The following is an 18,047-nucleotide window of genomic DNA, read 5'->3' as shown; positions in this document are numbered from 1 at the left end:
CCAGCAACCCTCAGTTTGTTTCCTGCGATTAAGAGTCTCTTATGGTTTGTCTCCCTCTCGGGTTTCATCTTGTTTCATTTTTCCCTCCCTTCCCCTATGATCCTCTGTCTTGTTTCTCAAATTCCTCATACCAGCGAGATCATATGATAACTGTCTTTCTCTGATTGACAAGTCTTAATTTTTAAAATCAGTTTAATAACTCTGTGGCTAGAAGCTGGGAATTCAATTCAGTTGTTCTCCACTACACAGCAACTAATGAACTGGCATAACCTGAGCCAGCCTACGTAAAGAAGGAAGAGAAATAAAAGGTCATAAATGTGTACCATCCTTCATTTGTAAACACAATAGTATTATATTACGATGCTGTTTTGCAAACCACATTGTCTCTAATGCCCCAAGTGATGGTGAGAATTGATCTGTGCTTGAGCAGAAAGAGGCAACAGTTCTTTCAAGGACTTCCTGGGGCTGACAACTCCAGCAGTGAGCGGCTGCTCCTTTGTGGCATGGTAATTGGTTGCAAAGGCCAAGCTCGGCTTTTTTTTTTTGCCAGAAATAAGCCTCATATGGATTGAAGGGCAATCCTTCACCTCAGTTGGATGAAGGCCAGCTTACTCATCCTGTTCCACCCCTTCCCTTCTCAAACTATTTCTATGACGAAGCTGTAGGGACAATGATCAGGGAGGATGGTTCTTCTCTTTAGGTTGCCACAATTTATTATGCTTTTTCTTGCCACTGAGTTCTTTCATATTAATCTGAAGTATACTACACAACATCAGGAATAATTTACTCATTCAGAAAGGTCTGCTTGCTTTGTATTGCTGCTACGATAGGAAACACACTGTATCAACACATGTTACACACACAGCTATCAAAACACATTTAATAATGCCCAAGCCTTTGAGTTTATCCTCCATTCCTGATGCAAAAGTCCAGAAGTCTTAAGAAGACTCATACAACAGCATGACCTTTGCAGAAGTCATACCGGGTCAGAGCATACTGTAGCAGTTCTGTTGCTTTCCAGTTACTCCATTCATAGCTACTGAAAAGAGAGGAAAGGCACTTGGACCAAAATGCCAATCTTGCTAGGTACTCCAAACTGCACTCATTGCTACTTAAAGATAACCTGTCTGGAACCGTCCTACACAAAATAAGTAATTTTTTAAATACTATGCTGTTTTAAAAATGCCAGGTGACAATGGGGGGAGAAAAGCAGACAGAGAGAAAGAGACAGAAAAAGAAGTCTATTATTTATGTGTGGGTTATCATCTATATTCTAAGTCTGGGGTGTGAGGTCACAGGCATTTTGTCCATATTTTAGTTTTATTTAGGGTTCAGATTGGGCCATTGCCACACAAAAGAGAAACTTCTGTGATAAAATCTTATTAGAAAATTACCATGATTAGGATTCATTCAGTTGCTTTTAGAAGCCATTGTATCATAGCCGAAAGGCTATAAAGTGATTCTCATTCATTCACTCACTCAGTATTTGTTCAATAGATCATTCAGAATACTGTGATGATAGGGCAAGCTCTGGAGTCTATCTTGGTTGCATCCTGGCCCCATCACTTATTTGCGGTGCAATAATGAGTTAGTTAAATGTTCTATGCCTCACCGTCCTCATTTGTAAATTGGGAATATTAACAAGACATCCATCCTAAAACTGTTGTGATAGTTGAAAGGGACAAAATACATAAAATTCTTAGAACACAAAGTAAATGCTCAATTTAAGTTGGCTATCTTTACTTAACATACATTTATTAAGCATCTTTTATATACACAGTTTTTTAGGAACTCATAAGGACATAAAATTTGTCTTCAAGGAGTTATTCTAGTAAGATAAAGGAGACATGCATATAAGCAACTTTAGTAGTAAGCTGATCATGATTGATGTCATACAAGAAGGTGCTATGGACCGAAGATTACATCCAGCTAAGGAAGTCACAGAAGGACTCTGAAGATGTTTCGCGTTAGAGGAGTCATAAAAAATAAACAGGATCTGGGGCGCCTGGGTGGCTCAGTTGGTTAAGCAACTGCCTTCGGCTCAGGTCATGGTCCTGGAGTCCCTGGATCGGGTCCCGCATCGGGCTCCCTGCTCGGCGGGGAGTCTGCTTCTCCCTCTGACCCTCCCCCCTCTCATGTACTCGCTCTCTCTCATTCTCTCTCTCTCAAATAAATAAATAAAATCTTAAAAAAATAAATAAATAAATAAACAGGATCTGAACAACTGGCATTTGGCATCTGTGGTGAAATACTCCAGGAACAATATAAATCATGAGGACCTCCAGGTAAGATACATCAGATTTTGGGGCCAGGTCAGAGAAGACCTAGGAAGCCAAGCCAAGGAGTTGTGGATTTAATCACTTCCAAAGGAAAGCCATTAAAGCTTGGCAAGATCATAATTATGTTTTAGGGGTTTTATCTGACAACAGAATTTGGACTATAGTCTACTTGCTAGGTTTTGAAAGGAAGGCAAGCTAATGACTAATTATCATTTTGAGAGGCAGTAAGAGTTTGAATGGGCTGTTCCTAAGAATAGGATAAGAAAGGAAGAGAATTGGGCGCCTGGGTGGCTCAGTTGGTTAAGCGACTGCCTTCGGCTCAGGTCATGATCCTGGAGTCCCTGGATTGAGTCCCGCATTGGACTCCCTGCTCAGCAAGGAGCCTGCTTCTCCCTCTGACCCTCCCCCTCTCATGTGCTCTCTCTCTCATTCTCTCTGTCTCAAATAAATAAAATCTTTAAAAAAAAAAAAAAGAAAAAGAAAAGGAAGAGAATTGTGCAAGGAAAATTAAGAAGTCTTCCTCCATAGACACCTCGATGTCCCAAATGATATCCTAAGACTTCCACTTTATTGATTCACCACCAAAAAATCATGTTATGACTGTTATGTTAGTGAAATGTCTTTTCCTTATTTAACCTAACTCGCAGTCATCAGTTGCTCACATGTTCTAGGAGCTGTCCACATATAGTTGTGCACTAAGGGTTAGTGTCACAAAGGTTGACAGAGAAACATGGGTACTGAGAAGAAGGAAGATGGGCAAAGATAATGTCCAAGAACAGATAAAATTAACCAAAAAAAACTTCAGGTTAATATTCTTAGTCATTTTCAAGCTTTGTGGATCCAGACACCACTGAGGGTTCATTGAAGACTACAAAGTTATTTTTGCTCCTTTTAAAAAACTAATGTTAATAAATATTCTTCAACCCTGAGAAAGGAGGATATCCTGCCATTTGAAACACCATGAACGCACCTTGAGCACATTATGCTAAGTTATACAGAGGTAAGTCGGACAGAGAAAGAAAAGTAACAGCATAATATCACTTATATGTGGAATCTAAAAAAGTCAAACTCATAAAAAACACAGTAAAATGATGGTTACCAGGGAATGTGAGGTGGGGGAGTAAAGATCAGTGTTATTTAAGGGTACAAATTTGTGATGAGTAAATACGACATAGGGATTTAATGCACAGTATAATAAATATGGACAATAATATTATATTATAATCATATAACATGATAGAGGTGCTAAATATTGCTATCACAATTATTTTACAATATATAAATATACCAAATTAACATGTTATACACCTTAAATTTATATTATGTTACATGTCAAATATATTCAATAAACAAAAAATAAAACTAAGGTTAAATATCTGTTATAAAGTATCTATTCTACAATTCTCCTAAGAATCAACTAGGCAGCTATTCAATTATAACATATATACAAGTAATTTATATTACTCAGAACAAATATGTCTAAAGTATTACTTACATGATCTGTTGTTAGTGCGGCACATGGGTGAAAATGATCAAAATAGATGTCATTATGTTTTATCGAACATATATGCTTCTCTAAATCATTGTATCTCTCTCCATAGAGCACTAACAATGAAAAGCAAGAATTTCCAAATCAGTGGCCATCTAAGGACTGCAATGATTTTAAAGTAAAAGAAAAATTTCAAACATACCAAGTCTAACTTTATACGATTCCTTTATTCGGAAGTAATCTTTGGGAGAATTGGCACAACAGCCAGCATCTCTTTTAAAAGCAATATTTTTTCCCATTGTATGGTTTTCTTGTTTCCAGTAGTGTTTTACTGATTGTAGCCACCTTAAAAAATAAATTTACAAATAATTTTACTGTAGGCAGTAATAGAGTACTACTTCCTGTGACATTAAATAATTTAAATAAAGAAAATTTCGCATGCCTTAAAAATTGTAATTAAAAGAATAGGCCCTGGAGGTAGACTACCTGAGACTGAATCCCAGCCTCCTTACTGCTGTCTGTGGCTCTTGGTCAAATCACTTACATTCTTTGTGCCTCATTTTCCACATTCTACATTCCACAGAAATGGAAATAATAATAGTAGTAGTAGAAAAATGATTTAATAGTAGTAATTGAAATAGTAAATCATAAGGTTGTTGGGTATTTAAAATAAATTAATATTTGCAAAACACTTAGAATAGTGCCTGGCACATAGTAGCCTTTGCTATAATTGTTATAAAAATGAGGCAAAAATCTAGCCCAATGACAAATGATATGGGCCTTTCAATTAGTAAGGTTTTGCTATCTTTCTAAGCATCTACAAAGTGGGACAATAGAAGAAATCTCAAAGTCTGTGGCAGGGGATGTCATTATATTATTTCATTTTTTATTTCTTGCTAAAAGACAGGAAAAAAAAGGAACATAGATCTATCGCTGCTGGTGGACTTTTTTTGACATATGGAAGAAATTTTCTACTCAATAGCAGATCTGGCTGGGACAGTCCTTGATTTTCCTTTATTGAGTGTGGCCTTTCTCAGCACCTGCCAGGAGGTGCTCTAGATGCTCTGTTGCTTGAATAGCCAGAGATAAGTTAATAAACCCACCAGAAAGTTATGAAACGCTTCAGAACCTATAGAGAAAGTATAAAATTTAAAATAGAAAAGCATTTATCCAAACTGAACCGAACATAATGCCTACTCAGTGAGATGCTGAGGGTTACTTATGGTAGCTGAAAGAGCCAAAAAGGGACATCGGATCATGACAAGGAGATGCTCCCAGACTTCTGCTCCAATTTCTCCGCCAAGACAATGGACCTATTAAAAGAAAAAAATTTCTCCTTTAAAAAGATGATTTAAAAATAGCAAATGAAAGTAAGACACAGAAGCTCAAATCACTATACATATTTTCATATTACCTTTAATTGACCATGCCAAGTTTATATAAATATCCACAAATCAGGTAATAGAAAATCTTGACACAAATTTTCTTCAATTTCCATAACCACTCCATCAATAACTCCTCTTTCTCTTACTTTCAAAAATTTCTTTCAAATCTATGCATTTCTTTCCATGTCTAATGCCATCCAAGCCACAATCTCATCTCAGCTACACTGCTGCAATATCCTCCCGACTACCACCTAGCTTCCCTCGGTGCCCCCTACGTTCTTCCAATCACAGCCAAAATGATATATCTAAAAGACAAACTAGATCAGTCCATGTCCCTAATTAAATTCCTTCAATATCTTCCTTTGCACATGGAACAGAATGTTAACTCCTTAACAGGGTGTACATTATACCTGGCATAATTTGGCCCCCTCTTGTCTCTCTAGCTTTGTATCAAGCCATTCTGTCCCATACTGCTCCCCCTCTGCTTAAGACATACTGGACTTCTCTGTGTTACTTAAACACACCTTTCCTACCTCAGAGCTTTCACATGTATCATTCCCTCTGCTTAACATGCTTTTCAGCTTACAGAGTTCAGGCTAATGTCACTCTGTTAGAAGGACTTTGCTGACTGCCCACTCCAGAGATTCCTCCTACCGCTTTCCTGCCATTATCAGTCATGCCAGCCTGCTCTTTCTCTTTACAGTATGTACCAGTGTGGGCGGGCACAGTCACATGTGTACTTGCTCGTATGCTTACTTGTTTAATTCTCTGGTTTTCAATTACTCTGTGACCTTAGACCTGGGCATTCCTAGTACCAACAGTGCCTGGAATGGCAGAGGCACCCCTTAAATATTTGCTGAATTAATGAATGAATGTCTTTTAAATCAAATAAGGCAAACTGAACTCGATTCAGAGAAGATTCTCAAATGTAGTCTTCTTTAAACAGATTAAATTATGAAGCCTGGCAATTAGCTGGAAAGGACCATCTGAGCCAGAGGATTAAAATAATCTTTTCCACAGCCCATTTGGTTTTGGCCTGGTCAGGTAGTATACAACTCTCCTGAATGCTTCATAAAAGCAGATAGTTCTTTTCTCTGGCCCTGCCAGAATAGGCATTAGCCTTCAAAATCCTTCAGCTTTACTTTATATCAAAGTGGGGAAATTAAGGTACCCAATGTCATACCAGTCAGAGTTTTGAAATTAGAGTACAACTCAAGTTCTTGATTACAGAGAATTGTCGAATTTTTATTTTGAACAGGAATATTCAAGGCCTTCAAGATGCAATATATACAGAGTAACCAAAAATAAACACAAAAAATCAGTATCAAACAAATAAAATATATAGCCTGCTTAGTAGCTCCAAGTTTACAACAGGAATAATTAAGTTAAATGCAAGCTTATCATCTTCTTCCACTTTAGGCTGAAAATTCTTTGGAGCAAAGGAATATATCCTTTTATAATACTTTAAATCTTTTTCAATAAATATCTTTGATAAAATATGACGATAAAATGTTATAAATATCATTTATAAATACTACAAAATAAAATATAATATATAAAATATGTATATTTTATATATCATACATAAAATTATATATATAACATACATAAATGAATATATAAATATACTAAATATTTCATAAATATATATTTTATATGCATTATATAAATATATAAATATAATATATATAATTATGTATTATATAAATACATGCTATATATAAAGTACATATTATATAAGTATATATTATATAAATTATATAATATATAATATACTATATAATACAAAAATAAAATATATAAATATAATAAATGTTTAATAGATATACATATAACATTTAATAAATATATTTATATATTTAATATATAATATATTAAACACATATTTTATATTATATATTTTTAAGTATATATTAAAATATATTTATAGGGGCGCCTGGGTGGCTCAGTTGTTAAGCGTCTGCCTTCGGCTCAGGTCATGGTCCCAGGGTCCTGGGATCGAGCCCGCATCAGGCTCCCTGCTCAGTGGGAAGCCTGCTTCTCCCTCTCCCACTCCCCCTGCTTGTGTTCCCTCTCTCTCTGTGTTTCTATCTGTCAAATAAATAAATAAAACCTTAAAAAAATAAAATAAAATATATTTATAAAAATATAAAAGGATAAAATGTCATAACTATCATTTATAAATATTATAAAATTTTATAACATTTATAAGTATGACAAAAATGTTATAAATTTCTTCCATTTGTCCCTATAAATCTCCATTATTTTCCATCCTGCTCTCTTTGGCCAGGGAAACGGACTTATAGAGATTACTTTAAAGGGACTCCAATGCTCTCTGGTTCCCCTGGACTTAGCCAATGGAGAGCCTTGTCAAGGGATCAGGAGAAGGGAGGAGAATGAGAATGAGGTCTTTATTTCACTGGATCCCCCTTCCTGAAAGGTTACCTTGAACTAGTTATGTCCCTTAACCAAGATAAGTACTCACAATGTGGCTACCTTAATCAGAATCTTTTGCGTCTCGGTAACTGCTTCTTTGCCTTGTCCCTTTAAGCATAAGGGTAAGTTACTAGCTCTGGATTACTGTACTAACCTTTATAGTTTCCCTCACACACACTTTTGGAAAACTCTCCTTTTTTTTTTTTTTTAAGATTTTATTTATTTATTTATGTGAGAGAGAGCGCACATGAGAGGGGGTAGGATCAGAGGGAGAAGCAGACTCCCTACTGAGCAGGGAGCCCGATGCGGGACTCGATCCCGGGACTCCAGGATCATGACCTGAGCCGAAGGCAGTCGCCCAACCGACTGAGCCACCCATGCGCCCCTTTTATTTTGTTTTTGATATTTATTTATTTATTTATTTTAAGATTTTATTTATTTATTTGAGAGAGAGAGAATGAGAGAGAGAGAGCACACGAGACGGGGGAGGGTCAGAGGGAGAAGCAGACTCCCCGCCGAGCAGGGAGCCCGATGCGTTACTCGATCCTGGGACTCCAGGATCATGACCTGAGCCAAAGGCAGTCGCTTAACCAACTGAGCCACCCAGGCGCCCTGGAAAACTCTCTTCTTAAATTGTGTTTTGACTGTGCCATTTGTTTTCTATTGTGTCGATGACTGATAAAATAACCCACATAACTGCTATCATTGTTAGAGACCAAAAAGCTTTGCTTTAGAGGTCAAAGATTGGATTTTGAAATCTCTACCAGGAAAACTTATGCCCTGGTGGTTAACTCTGCCTTGCTACACAGACCTCTACAGCATATACCGACATCCCCTATTGAGTCTCAACAGGAAAACGGAACCAAAAGACTGAGTATGATTCACTGAGGAAACCATTCAGAAGGAAGTACCCCCCACAACCTGAACTCTATACAAAGGGACAAATGTCTTGAAGCACCAAAAATCTTCATTATAGCACTTACATACACTAGGAAATCAACCTAGAGAAATAATACCAAACCTACCTCATCAAATATAACATATCTGATCCTTTTCACCCATGTTTGGCGATGAGGAGCTAATAGCAGAATTTCAAAGCAGGCAGGCACTGTAATAAGTACCTAAAAATAACATTGTATAAACAAAGAGTTTGAGTACTTTACTATGTACAGACTTTGTTATAAGAATATGAAAGTTATAACTCCTAAATGTACCTGCTAATAATTATGATATAATATCACTTCTGAGAATATTTCATTAAAATTGTGATATATTAGGTTAAACCTTATGAAACTGTAATTCTTATGAGTCAAAATGGTAAAATATCAGATTTGAAGTTTAAATTCTTATTTATAAACATCCAAAGTAATACAAATAGAAAGAGTTAATCATCACAGGTTTATTTCTTCAATCTGAGGTAGTTTTGCTTAAAAAATGTCTATTTAGGATCAACAACTATGGATGTGGGGAGAAGCAGAATTGTGTTGAGGGAGAAGCTATATTTCAAAAGAGGCCTGATGAAACCTTGGCCAACCTGGCTTAGAATTCTGGAGTGAATACTGGCTCTCAGAGCTATTCCACAGCAGGCATTTATACCCCTGTGTTTATGTCCCAGCGTTTATATCCCTGCCTAGCTCAGCCACAGGACATGGACTGTGGAACTGACAGCTGGCATTTGTCTTGACCCCTCTCCCCACATCTGGGCAGCAAGTCCATCCTTGAAAGGCAATCTGGGTAACACATCTTCATGTCTGCTCTGCAATGTTCTAGAATCATCATTTCACTTTTTGTTCAGTCTTAATTATGTATTTATGAATTTGTTAAGGAGGAAAACTATCTATGGCTTACTTAGCATCAGGTATTCTATCAATAATACATTTTTAAAATTGTGATGAGTATCCTACTCATCAAGAAAAGTGACAGTATCTTAATTATCAAGAAAAAGTCATTCTGATTAGAAATTGGTGTTTGTTAATTTTTTACAGCATTGGGTTCTTCAGATCATTTTGAATCCATTTATAAACCAAAAGGATGCAATAAACTATTAGTGAAACCTGAAGTCAAACGTAAGTGTCCTTAGAGAAAGATGAGTGCTATTTCTCAACTCTTTGGAGTATTAACAATATTAAACTTTCTGTAAAGCCATTTCATCTTGTAAATTCAAAAAAATTATTTCTGTGAGGCTTTGTGAAGATGTTGAATTTCTACTGAAAGAGACATATATTAGTGCTATTATATAATTTGGTAACAAATGCATTAATTAATATATCCTACCTGACAGTTTAGGGCATCGTGACGATAGTCCCTTGTAAAAACACCACATAGAGCTTCACCATTTGGCAGACTTTTGGTAAAACGGTTCTGAACAGTTGCTGCCACTTGATTAACAAGGGCCTGATTGACAAGGGAAGAAATTCAATAATCACATAATAAAACACAGCTGAAACCTCAGAGAATGACAGAAACTGTCTAAAAATATGTACGGTTATAAGTGCAGAAAGCTTAACAGCCCCTTTCTTATACCCATCTACTCTAAATACACTAACATGCTCTCTTTGAGATATTTGACCTAAGTATGTGAACCTCATTGATAAACCTCAACTTAAAGTAAAATGGGGGAAAAAATGGCTTAATCAGAAGGAAAAAAAAAACAGGAAATGTTGCTCACATATCAGAAAAAAAATAGCTGAATACCTGGATGACCAAGGCTTAGAAAGAAGCTGTGAGTCTACTATAGAAGGAAGATCAAGTGAAGGATTATCAGATAGATTTGTGGTTCTTATATTTGGGGACTTCCTTCAGACATCTGGAGTTTGAATATATACATGAGTACTTTGGATCAGGTGGGTAGCCTGGCTAGTGGAATCTGAGTATAGGGAAATCTATGAACATCTATTTCACACTTTATGCACCCCCCCAAAAAAGATACATATAGATTAAAACATAAATTTTAAAACATAAGCATAAAGACACTAAAAAGTGAACACTTGCCCATATCTGAGCACACACATGGAAACACTAAATGAAAATACTGATAGACCTGAGTACACAAAGATATGAACAAAATATTATCGTTAATATGACCCAATATAGTAGTAAAAAGATAAAGTGACAAATAAAGGTATATTTGTTATGATATATAAAGAGTAATGTACTTAGTATACAAAACTCTGACAAATCAATGAAAAGACAATGCCACTACCCCCAAAGTAAAAGACAAATGGGCAAATGCATCCACAAGTAGTTCATGAATAAAAAAATGTCAGTGCCCAAAATCACATAAAGATACCCAAATGACTAGTGATCACAGAAAAGCAAATTTAAATATGGGATAGAAGTTTTCTCCTATCAGTATGGCAAAAACATTTTAAGTGATAATAGAAATGTTAGAGAAGATAAGAGAATATACACTGCCGTATCTTTTAAAAGAGTAATTTGGCAAAATCTACTGTGTTGTTACTAAAATTCCACTTCTGGCCAGGTTAATTTTTTTTATATATACTACTAATTTCCTGCAATGAGCACATATTAATGGCCATGAAAAACAAAAAAAGCTACAATAAAAAATAAAGTGCTCATTTCAATTAATCATACTGATCAATCTGGTTCTAAGGCTGACCACAAGTCACTAAACTTTTTCTAGAAGCTAAAATGGAGCCTGAATTCATTTTAATCTATAGAATTAAAGTTATCTCAACTCACTTTGCCTTTCCTAAGAGTAATCACATTACAAGCAAAGAGTTATGAGTGAGGATATGCAAACTTCTACTTTCTGTAAGTCAAACTTTCTCCTTAATGACAAAGATCACACTTTCTGTTTTTAAGTTCAACATTAAGCAGTAATAGACATAAAAAAAACATGGCAAAACAGCCTAGCTTGAGAAACAGGCCAGTCACGAATGCCCAGCAGCAGATCAGATAAATCCCATAAACTCTGCAAAAGCAGTATTAGATTCCTAAGTGACCAACATGGCTCAGCAAAGTGTGAATGCTTCTCTCAATGTAAGCATAATGCTGAATGACAAAATCACAAGACCAGGCTTTTTCCTCACAATGGTTCTCAGAAAAGTGTTATGTTGGCCTCTGAAACTGGAAGGAGAAAATACAGGTCACAAAATAAAGTGAAAGCTGTGGAAACAGAGAACAGATTGATGGGTGCCAGAGGTAGGGGTTGGAGGCAGTGGGTGAAATAGGTGAAGGTGGACAAAAGGTACAAACTTCCAGTTATAATATAAATAAGTAGTAGATATGTAATGTACAGCATGGCAACTATAGTTAACAATACTGCACTGCGTATTTGAAAGTTGCTAAGAGTATAGATCTTAAAAGTTCTCATCATAAGAAAAAAAGTTTGTAGCTATATGAGGTGATGGATGTTAGCTAAACTTATTATGGCAATAATTTCACAATATATACATATATCAAATTATGTGTGGTACACCTTAATTAATACAATGTTATTTGCCAATTATAGATCAATAAAACTGGAAAATAAATAAATAATAAAATAGATTCACTTGCATGACTACATGTATTATTTTAAAAGAGGAGGTTTAGGAATGAAAGAGAAAGTTTGAGTCACTTGAGGGCTACCTTTGTTGGTGCAACATACACAACCACCCCTTCACTGCTCTCCTTCAGCACCTTCTCCATGCAATAGTAGGAAGCATAGGTTTTGCCTGAGGACGTTGGGGCGACAATCACTGCTGACTCATTATTATCCACAACATCAAGGAGCTCTCGCTGCAGGGTTCAGAGCACCATTTGAGTTAATAATATGAACAGCATGTTATCAAAACAAATCTATTAATACACTTCTAATATAATTTTCTTTTTTTTTTTTTTAAAAAAAAAATTTGAGAGAGAGAGAATTAGAGAGCGCACATGAGAGGGGGGAGGGTCAGAGGGAGAAGCAGACTCCCCGCCGAGCAGGGAGCCCGATGCGGGACTCGATCCAGGGACTCCAGGATCATGACCTGAGCCGAAGGCAGTCGCTTAACCAACTGAGCCACCCAGGCGCCCCTCTAATATAATTTTCTGAACTTCAAATGGAATGATGGGGAGTTAAAAACACTGATGAAACACATAGGAAAATCTGAAGAACTCATGGCATTCTCTCAGAAGACAGAATTGCTATGCTTTTGATGATCTGGAGGTGAGTTTGTGTGTGAAAAATGGAAAATGAGCCTGAATAAAATATCTTTTCATTGGTAAGATTTCTTTTTTCCTAAGTATTTGTCATTGATTAAGTCCAGCCCTTCTCCAAAATGGAAAGTGAGCCTGAATAAAATATCTTGTCATTGGGAAGATTTCTTTTTTTCTAAGTATTTGTCATTAAGTACAGTGCTTCTCCAAAGGCTTTGAGAAATTAAGTTCTAAGAAGCAGCCAATGGTGAAATGGTAGCTAAGGAGAAAAAAAATCAATCATTCATAATTTTACTACTTACCTTTTACTTTACATACAGAAGAACGTCAGGTACCTACTTTGAAGGGCATGAAAAACTTCATCCCTTCAGTTTATGCTTTTAATCATCAAAATGATGACTAATCAAAGAATCATAAATTTCTATGATGGGCAGAAGATGGAAAAACATCCCCAAACCTCAGTCTGCACACTCTTAATCTAGGTCCACTCTGAGCCACACCTCAAAATAAAGTGGACATTAGAAGAATTGAAATGTGTGTAGAATTAATAGAGAGCACTTGGCTGCTTTGTGTCCTGCACTTAAGTAAGGAAATGATCCTCCCATTCCTGAAAAGGAGGCAGGAATTTTTAAAGATATTCCACTATCATCAATATAAGAAAGATAAAGGCATATTCTGAATTGGAAGTCTAGTAGATTGAACCTATGAAATTGTACTTTTGTAGGTAAACATATTCAATTTATCAGCGATTTTATATGGTTCAATCTATGCAGAAACACACCATTTTATTCCAAATTTTATATCCATCAATTTTACATTTATTTATAGAAGAATGGCTACGATGGTGACAGGTGTAACATGTAAATATCTAAACAATTGCTATATTGTTTAGACTACCAAAATTGCTCTGGGCACATTTACATATAAAATCCTACTGACAGGGGCGCCTGGGTGGCTCAGTTGGTTAAGCGACTGCCTTCGGCTCAGGTCATGATCCTGGAGTCCCGGGATCAAGTCCCACATCGGGCTCCCTGCTCAGTGGGGGGTCTGCTTCCCCCTCTGCCCTCTTCCCTCTCATGCTCTCTGTCTCTCATTCTCTCTCTCTCAAATAAATAAATAAAATCTTTAAAAAAAAAAAATCCTACTGACACAGGGAAAACATGGAGGTTGCTCCACAATGATACAACTGGATGACCCAAACATAACTTTAAAAATATATATATGTGAATTCATCAAAGTACCTCCAAGGAGATGGTCTATTTATAAATAATAAACAAAATGAAAATTTCACTTTCTTTAAATGGAAAAGAATTTCCATTTTGTCATTTCTAATGATAAAATAATTTTAAATGACATGACTCAATATTAAGTTCATGCCAAATATAATATGTAAAGCCACAATAATGAGAAGCTCCTGAGATCACATTTAATCATAAAATACAAATAAAATAAAATTTTTGTTTCATTCAATTATTACCTGCCATGTGTCAGGAATAAAATCCTGAACCCTGGGATCTGGATCTTTTCTCTCATCTCGTATCAAATAATGGCCCATGTATTGTAGTTGAAACCGAACTGGCCCAATGCCAATTGAGTATTTATCTGTTTTCTTCATGTCATCTCTTGCAACCTACATTATTTGAAAAGTCCATTTGGAAAGTGATTTTAAACTACATTATTTAAATAATTAAAATATATATTACTGAGTACTTTTTATGAGAAAAGGATTTCACCACCTTTTCAATTTTGTAATATTTATTGAAGAAGTTCTTTACCATCTAAATCATTATCTTAACTGTGAGTATATTGATAGACATCAAGATTTTCAAATATCCATTATGGTATCTGTAGCTACAATCTAATACATTTAAAAACAACTGAACAATCACAACATAGCTTTTAAATTGTTTGCTAGAATTAAACACAGTATTAATTTTAAGGGTCTGCAGAAATTATCTGGCATTTAACCTGTTTGTTCAGACAAGCATTTGTATCAGTTTTCTAATTCTAGATTATTTCAAGTTTGGGCAGCTGAATTAATAGTAATGACTTTGAACGTAGGAGTAAATATTGTCAGTTGAAAAAAAGAAAAAATCTAGAAGAGGTGACTGTATTTGCAAGACACTTTATGTACACCCCATAATTATTCTATTAAAATGGAGCTATTCTGAAAATTACCTGGGTTGGATATAAAGAACTTGCCAATTCATCAAATCCTAAATACTTCAGGCATCTGGCTATGAGTTGCTGATCTGCCTCCTGCAAAAGTTCTGGGTATTTTTCCATCAAGGAGTGGATCCTTTTCATCATTTGAACAGCTATATTTAAATCTTTTGTGGTTTCACCTTGGCAAATAATAAACAATATAATTTTTATAAAGACCATGAAAAATAATGTTAGATTGCCCAAGATTAATCATCCAATCAATCTGACCTAATTAAATTCACTATCTTATTTAACATTAATAAAGGTTTTAGAATACAGAGGACTAGGTAAAATATAATTAAAGTGCAACTATACGCACTTCATCATTTCCATGGATAACTGGAAAGTAGCTGTGCAAATAATGAAGACAAAGAAAAGCCTTATAGTTCATGATAGAAATAAGATTGTTAGAGCTCAAGGTTGTATAAGTGTTCTGGGGAACAACAAATCTTTTCTCCACCTATTATTTTCATACCTCCTCTACTATGGTCAAAGAAAAATATTTAGATGACTTTAAATATCTGGTTAAAATCTTTGCAAAATTTATTGAGTCCTACTGTTGACAATAGATAACTATTTGGTGTAATCATTGGAGGTTGCCAATTCAGTCTATTACAACTGCCAAATACAGACTTTGCTAATTCTTCTTCATTTCTGTATAGTTATATACATTCTTTTTATTCCTCCTCACTGCTAATCTTTCCATACTTGCCATGTTAGGGCTGTTTTTAATTCCAACTTTCTTCCAATAAACCTATATTTTAGCTATCTAAAAAATATTACCAAACACCCACTGAATGCTATAAGAGGTGACAAAAAAAATTTAATGTAGAATTCTTCCCCTCAGGAGAGTAAGCCACTTAATTCTGATCTTTCTTAGTAGCAGTCAACTGCAAATTCTGATACAACATCTTGTTTGGGGAGAAATATATAAGCCAAATCTTACGCTTCTCACTGTGACAGAATCCACAGTGAAAGGCTGACTGCTTTAGAGCAGATTGAAGTAAACAGAATGAGAGTGGGGAGGGGGGAGAAAAGAAGAACCTGGTGACCATGTGTTAAATGGATTTCAAGTGTGGGGATGCTCAAGACAGACAGATCAACTAGGTTTACTAGGAAGAATTGTCAGTTTGGAGCTCTTGTGGCACATGATCATTTCACCTGTTATCAATTTACATATCTCTACCCAGGTTTATTTCCCCTTATCTTCCTCTTCCTGTCTCTTCTTTTTTATCCTACTATGTGTTATAGAAATTGCAAAGTAGAGCACACGGGAGCCACAGCAACATTTAGAAGAACTCAACATGGTCAGCAAACATAATCTTTAGTTTTACCCAGAAAGAAAATGTTTGCACTTCAGATCTCAAAAATGAGTGACAGATTCTCCCAGAGTGCCTCACCGGCTTTGCTGGTTCCCTTGACTATGCCCACAGTTTTATAAGTAGTTATCCTTAAGCCTATCTTTGACTGATTTGATTTGAATTTGCTTAAGAATGTGCTGTATATTTGCTATTTTGAGATTTCATTGCTCACCAATAAATGAAGTAATCCTTAGAGGAATTTTGTAAGGATAAAATCATATAATGCATCTAAGGCTTCTAACACAAACTTCCAGTTAATAAATGACAGTTATCATCATTACATCCTTTTATTAATTCTCCAGTTCATCAAAACAAAAAATACAGAATCACACACCTTTACCTCTGCAATGTTCTTTCCATGCTTTCAAGCAGGCAGTTAAGGCTACCATTTCAACTCGAAATTTCACTGAGTTACTTTTACATGATTTCAAAAACTCTTCCAGGTTCTTTATTCCAGAGTTTAAGTTTTCTTTCATTTCCTCCTCAATAGAAAATGACAGAACACTCCATTTTTTCTCCTCTTTCTCTTCTTCCTTAGCAAATAACCTCTTTTTATTCTCTCTAGTAATTATTTCAGCCTTGGTCTCCTGCCCAAAAAGGGGGGGGGGAGCGAAAGCATATCATAAAACAAGTTGGAAATATTCCAAGATTAAATTTCATATATGAGACAATATTTTTAAGTGTATATTGGTTATTTTGACCATCATCCCATTCTTGAATAGGAACAATTTTTAGGTTCAGTATTTATTTCTTAAAATTAAAGCCTCTGTTAATTGAAAACTTATTACAATTAAATTTAACCACTATAAAGCCTCCGCAGATAATTCTGTAGATTTCTGAGTTGTATAGATTATAAATCAAAGAGTAAATTAATAAAATTGGAAACATCAGGCCACTGTTTTCTCATGTCTCCTGCATTGGTTCTTGCTGCTCTCTCTAGAATGGATTTTCCTCTTCCATTCTTCCATGGTCACCTCCCTGTCTCCTACTTGTCCTTCAAGATATTTCTTCCATGAAGCCTTTCCTAACTCCCAAGCCTAACTCATATATTCCTTCTCTGCCAGGGCATATCTCTATCAAAGTACTCATTACACATACTGTAGTTATGATTTTACTTGTCATACCTCCGATCTAGATTAACTTCCTTGAAACAGAAATATGCTATAGTTGTCTGTATGTCTCAAGCACAAAACATTTAGCTTGTAATATTTGATAAGTGAATGAGGAAAAGTGAAAGCAGATGAAGGAAAGGAGTGGATAGAAAGGAACAACATAAATACAACTGATTTGCTTTATCTAGATAAGCTTTTCCAATTGACTTAAACTCAATATGGACCCTCTTTACTATACTTTTACCAATCTGATTTATTAATCTGCAAAAACAAATTAAAGAATTGTATTCACAAGAGAATTCTATAAACCTTCCACTATTCTGGTTAGTCATGAAATTAATACATAAATTTTGTCTACAATGAAGTCAATATTAGTTGTCTGCACTTTCTCAGTACTTAATTCTAATCAACATTATTTGAGGTTTCCCAATGTTTTAATCTGCCAAATGTACTGTTCTAGGTTAACTCAGCATGGTTCTTTCTCAATAAGACAAGGGTGACCTTGGCGCTTTGCCATGCACAATGCTTATTATATCCTGAATATGCAGACTTATTAAACGGTTGCTAGAAGAGCACATTTATGTAGTGCTGAGAGTGTTTAACTCTAATGAGATAATTTATTTAATTTCTAATAA

The 18,047-nt window shown here is 35.4% G+C and overlaps 1 protein-coding gene across 1 annotated transcript in view; it reads right to left on the bottom strand.

Annotated features, from left to right (window-relative positions):
- DDX60 (DExD/H-box helicase 60) overlaps nt 1-18,047 on the bottom strand; it is a 98,082-nt gene that overhangs the window by 44,151 nt on the left and 35,884 nt on the right. Inside the window, exons 14-23 of the mRNA XM_081812910.1 lie at nt 16,641-16,887; nt 14,913-15,079; nt 14,212-14,364; nt 12,183-12,332; nt 9,864-9,983; nt 8,615-8,710; nt 4,966-5,081; nt 3,971-4,113; nt 3,728-3,884; nt 983-1,138 (exon numbers count right to left, since the gene is read on the bottom strand). Of these exons, the coding sequence (XP_081669036.1) occupies nt 983-1,138; nt 3,728-3,884; nt 3,971-4,113; nt 4,966-5,081; nt 8,615-8,710; nt 9,864-9,983; nt 12,183-12,332; nt 14,212-14,364; nt 14,913-15,079; nt 16,641-16,887 (1,505 nt within the window). The remainder of the gene's footprint in view (nt 1-982; nt 1,139-3,727; nt 3,885-3,970; nt 4,114-4,965; nt 5,082-8,614; nt 8,711-9,863; nt 9,984-12,182; nt 12,333-14,211; nt 14,365-14,912; nt 15,080-16,640; nt 16,888-18,047) is intronic.

The sequence above is a fragment of the Leptonychotes weddellii genome, chromosome 2 (genome assembly GCF_054177405.1).
Source record: "Leptonychotes weddellii isolate Sample4059 chromosome 2, ASM5417740v2, whole genome shotgun sequence".
Classification (NCBI taxonomy): domain Eukaryota; kingdom Metazoa; phylum Chordata; class Mammalia; order Carnivora; family Phocidae; genus Leptonychotes; species Leptonychotes weddellii.
The sequence above is the reverse complement of the archived record's forward strand: the minus strand, read 5'-3'. Positions and strand labels throughout refer to the sequence as shown.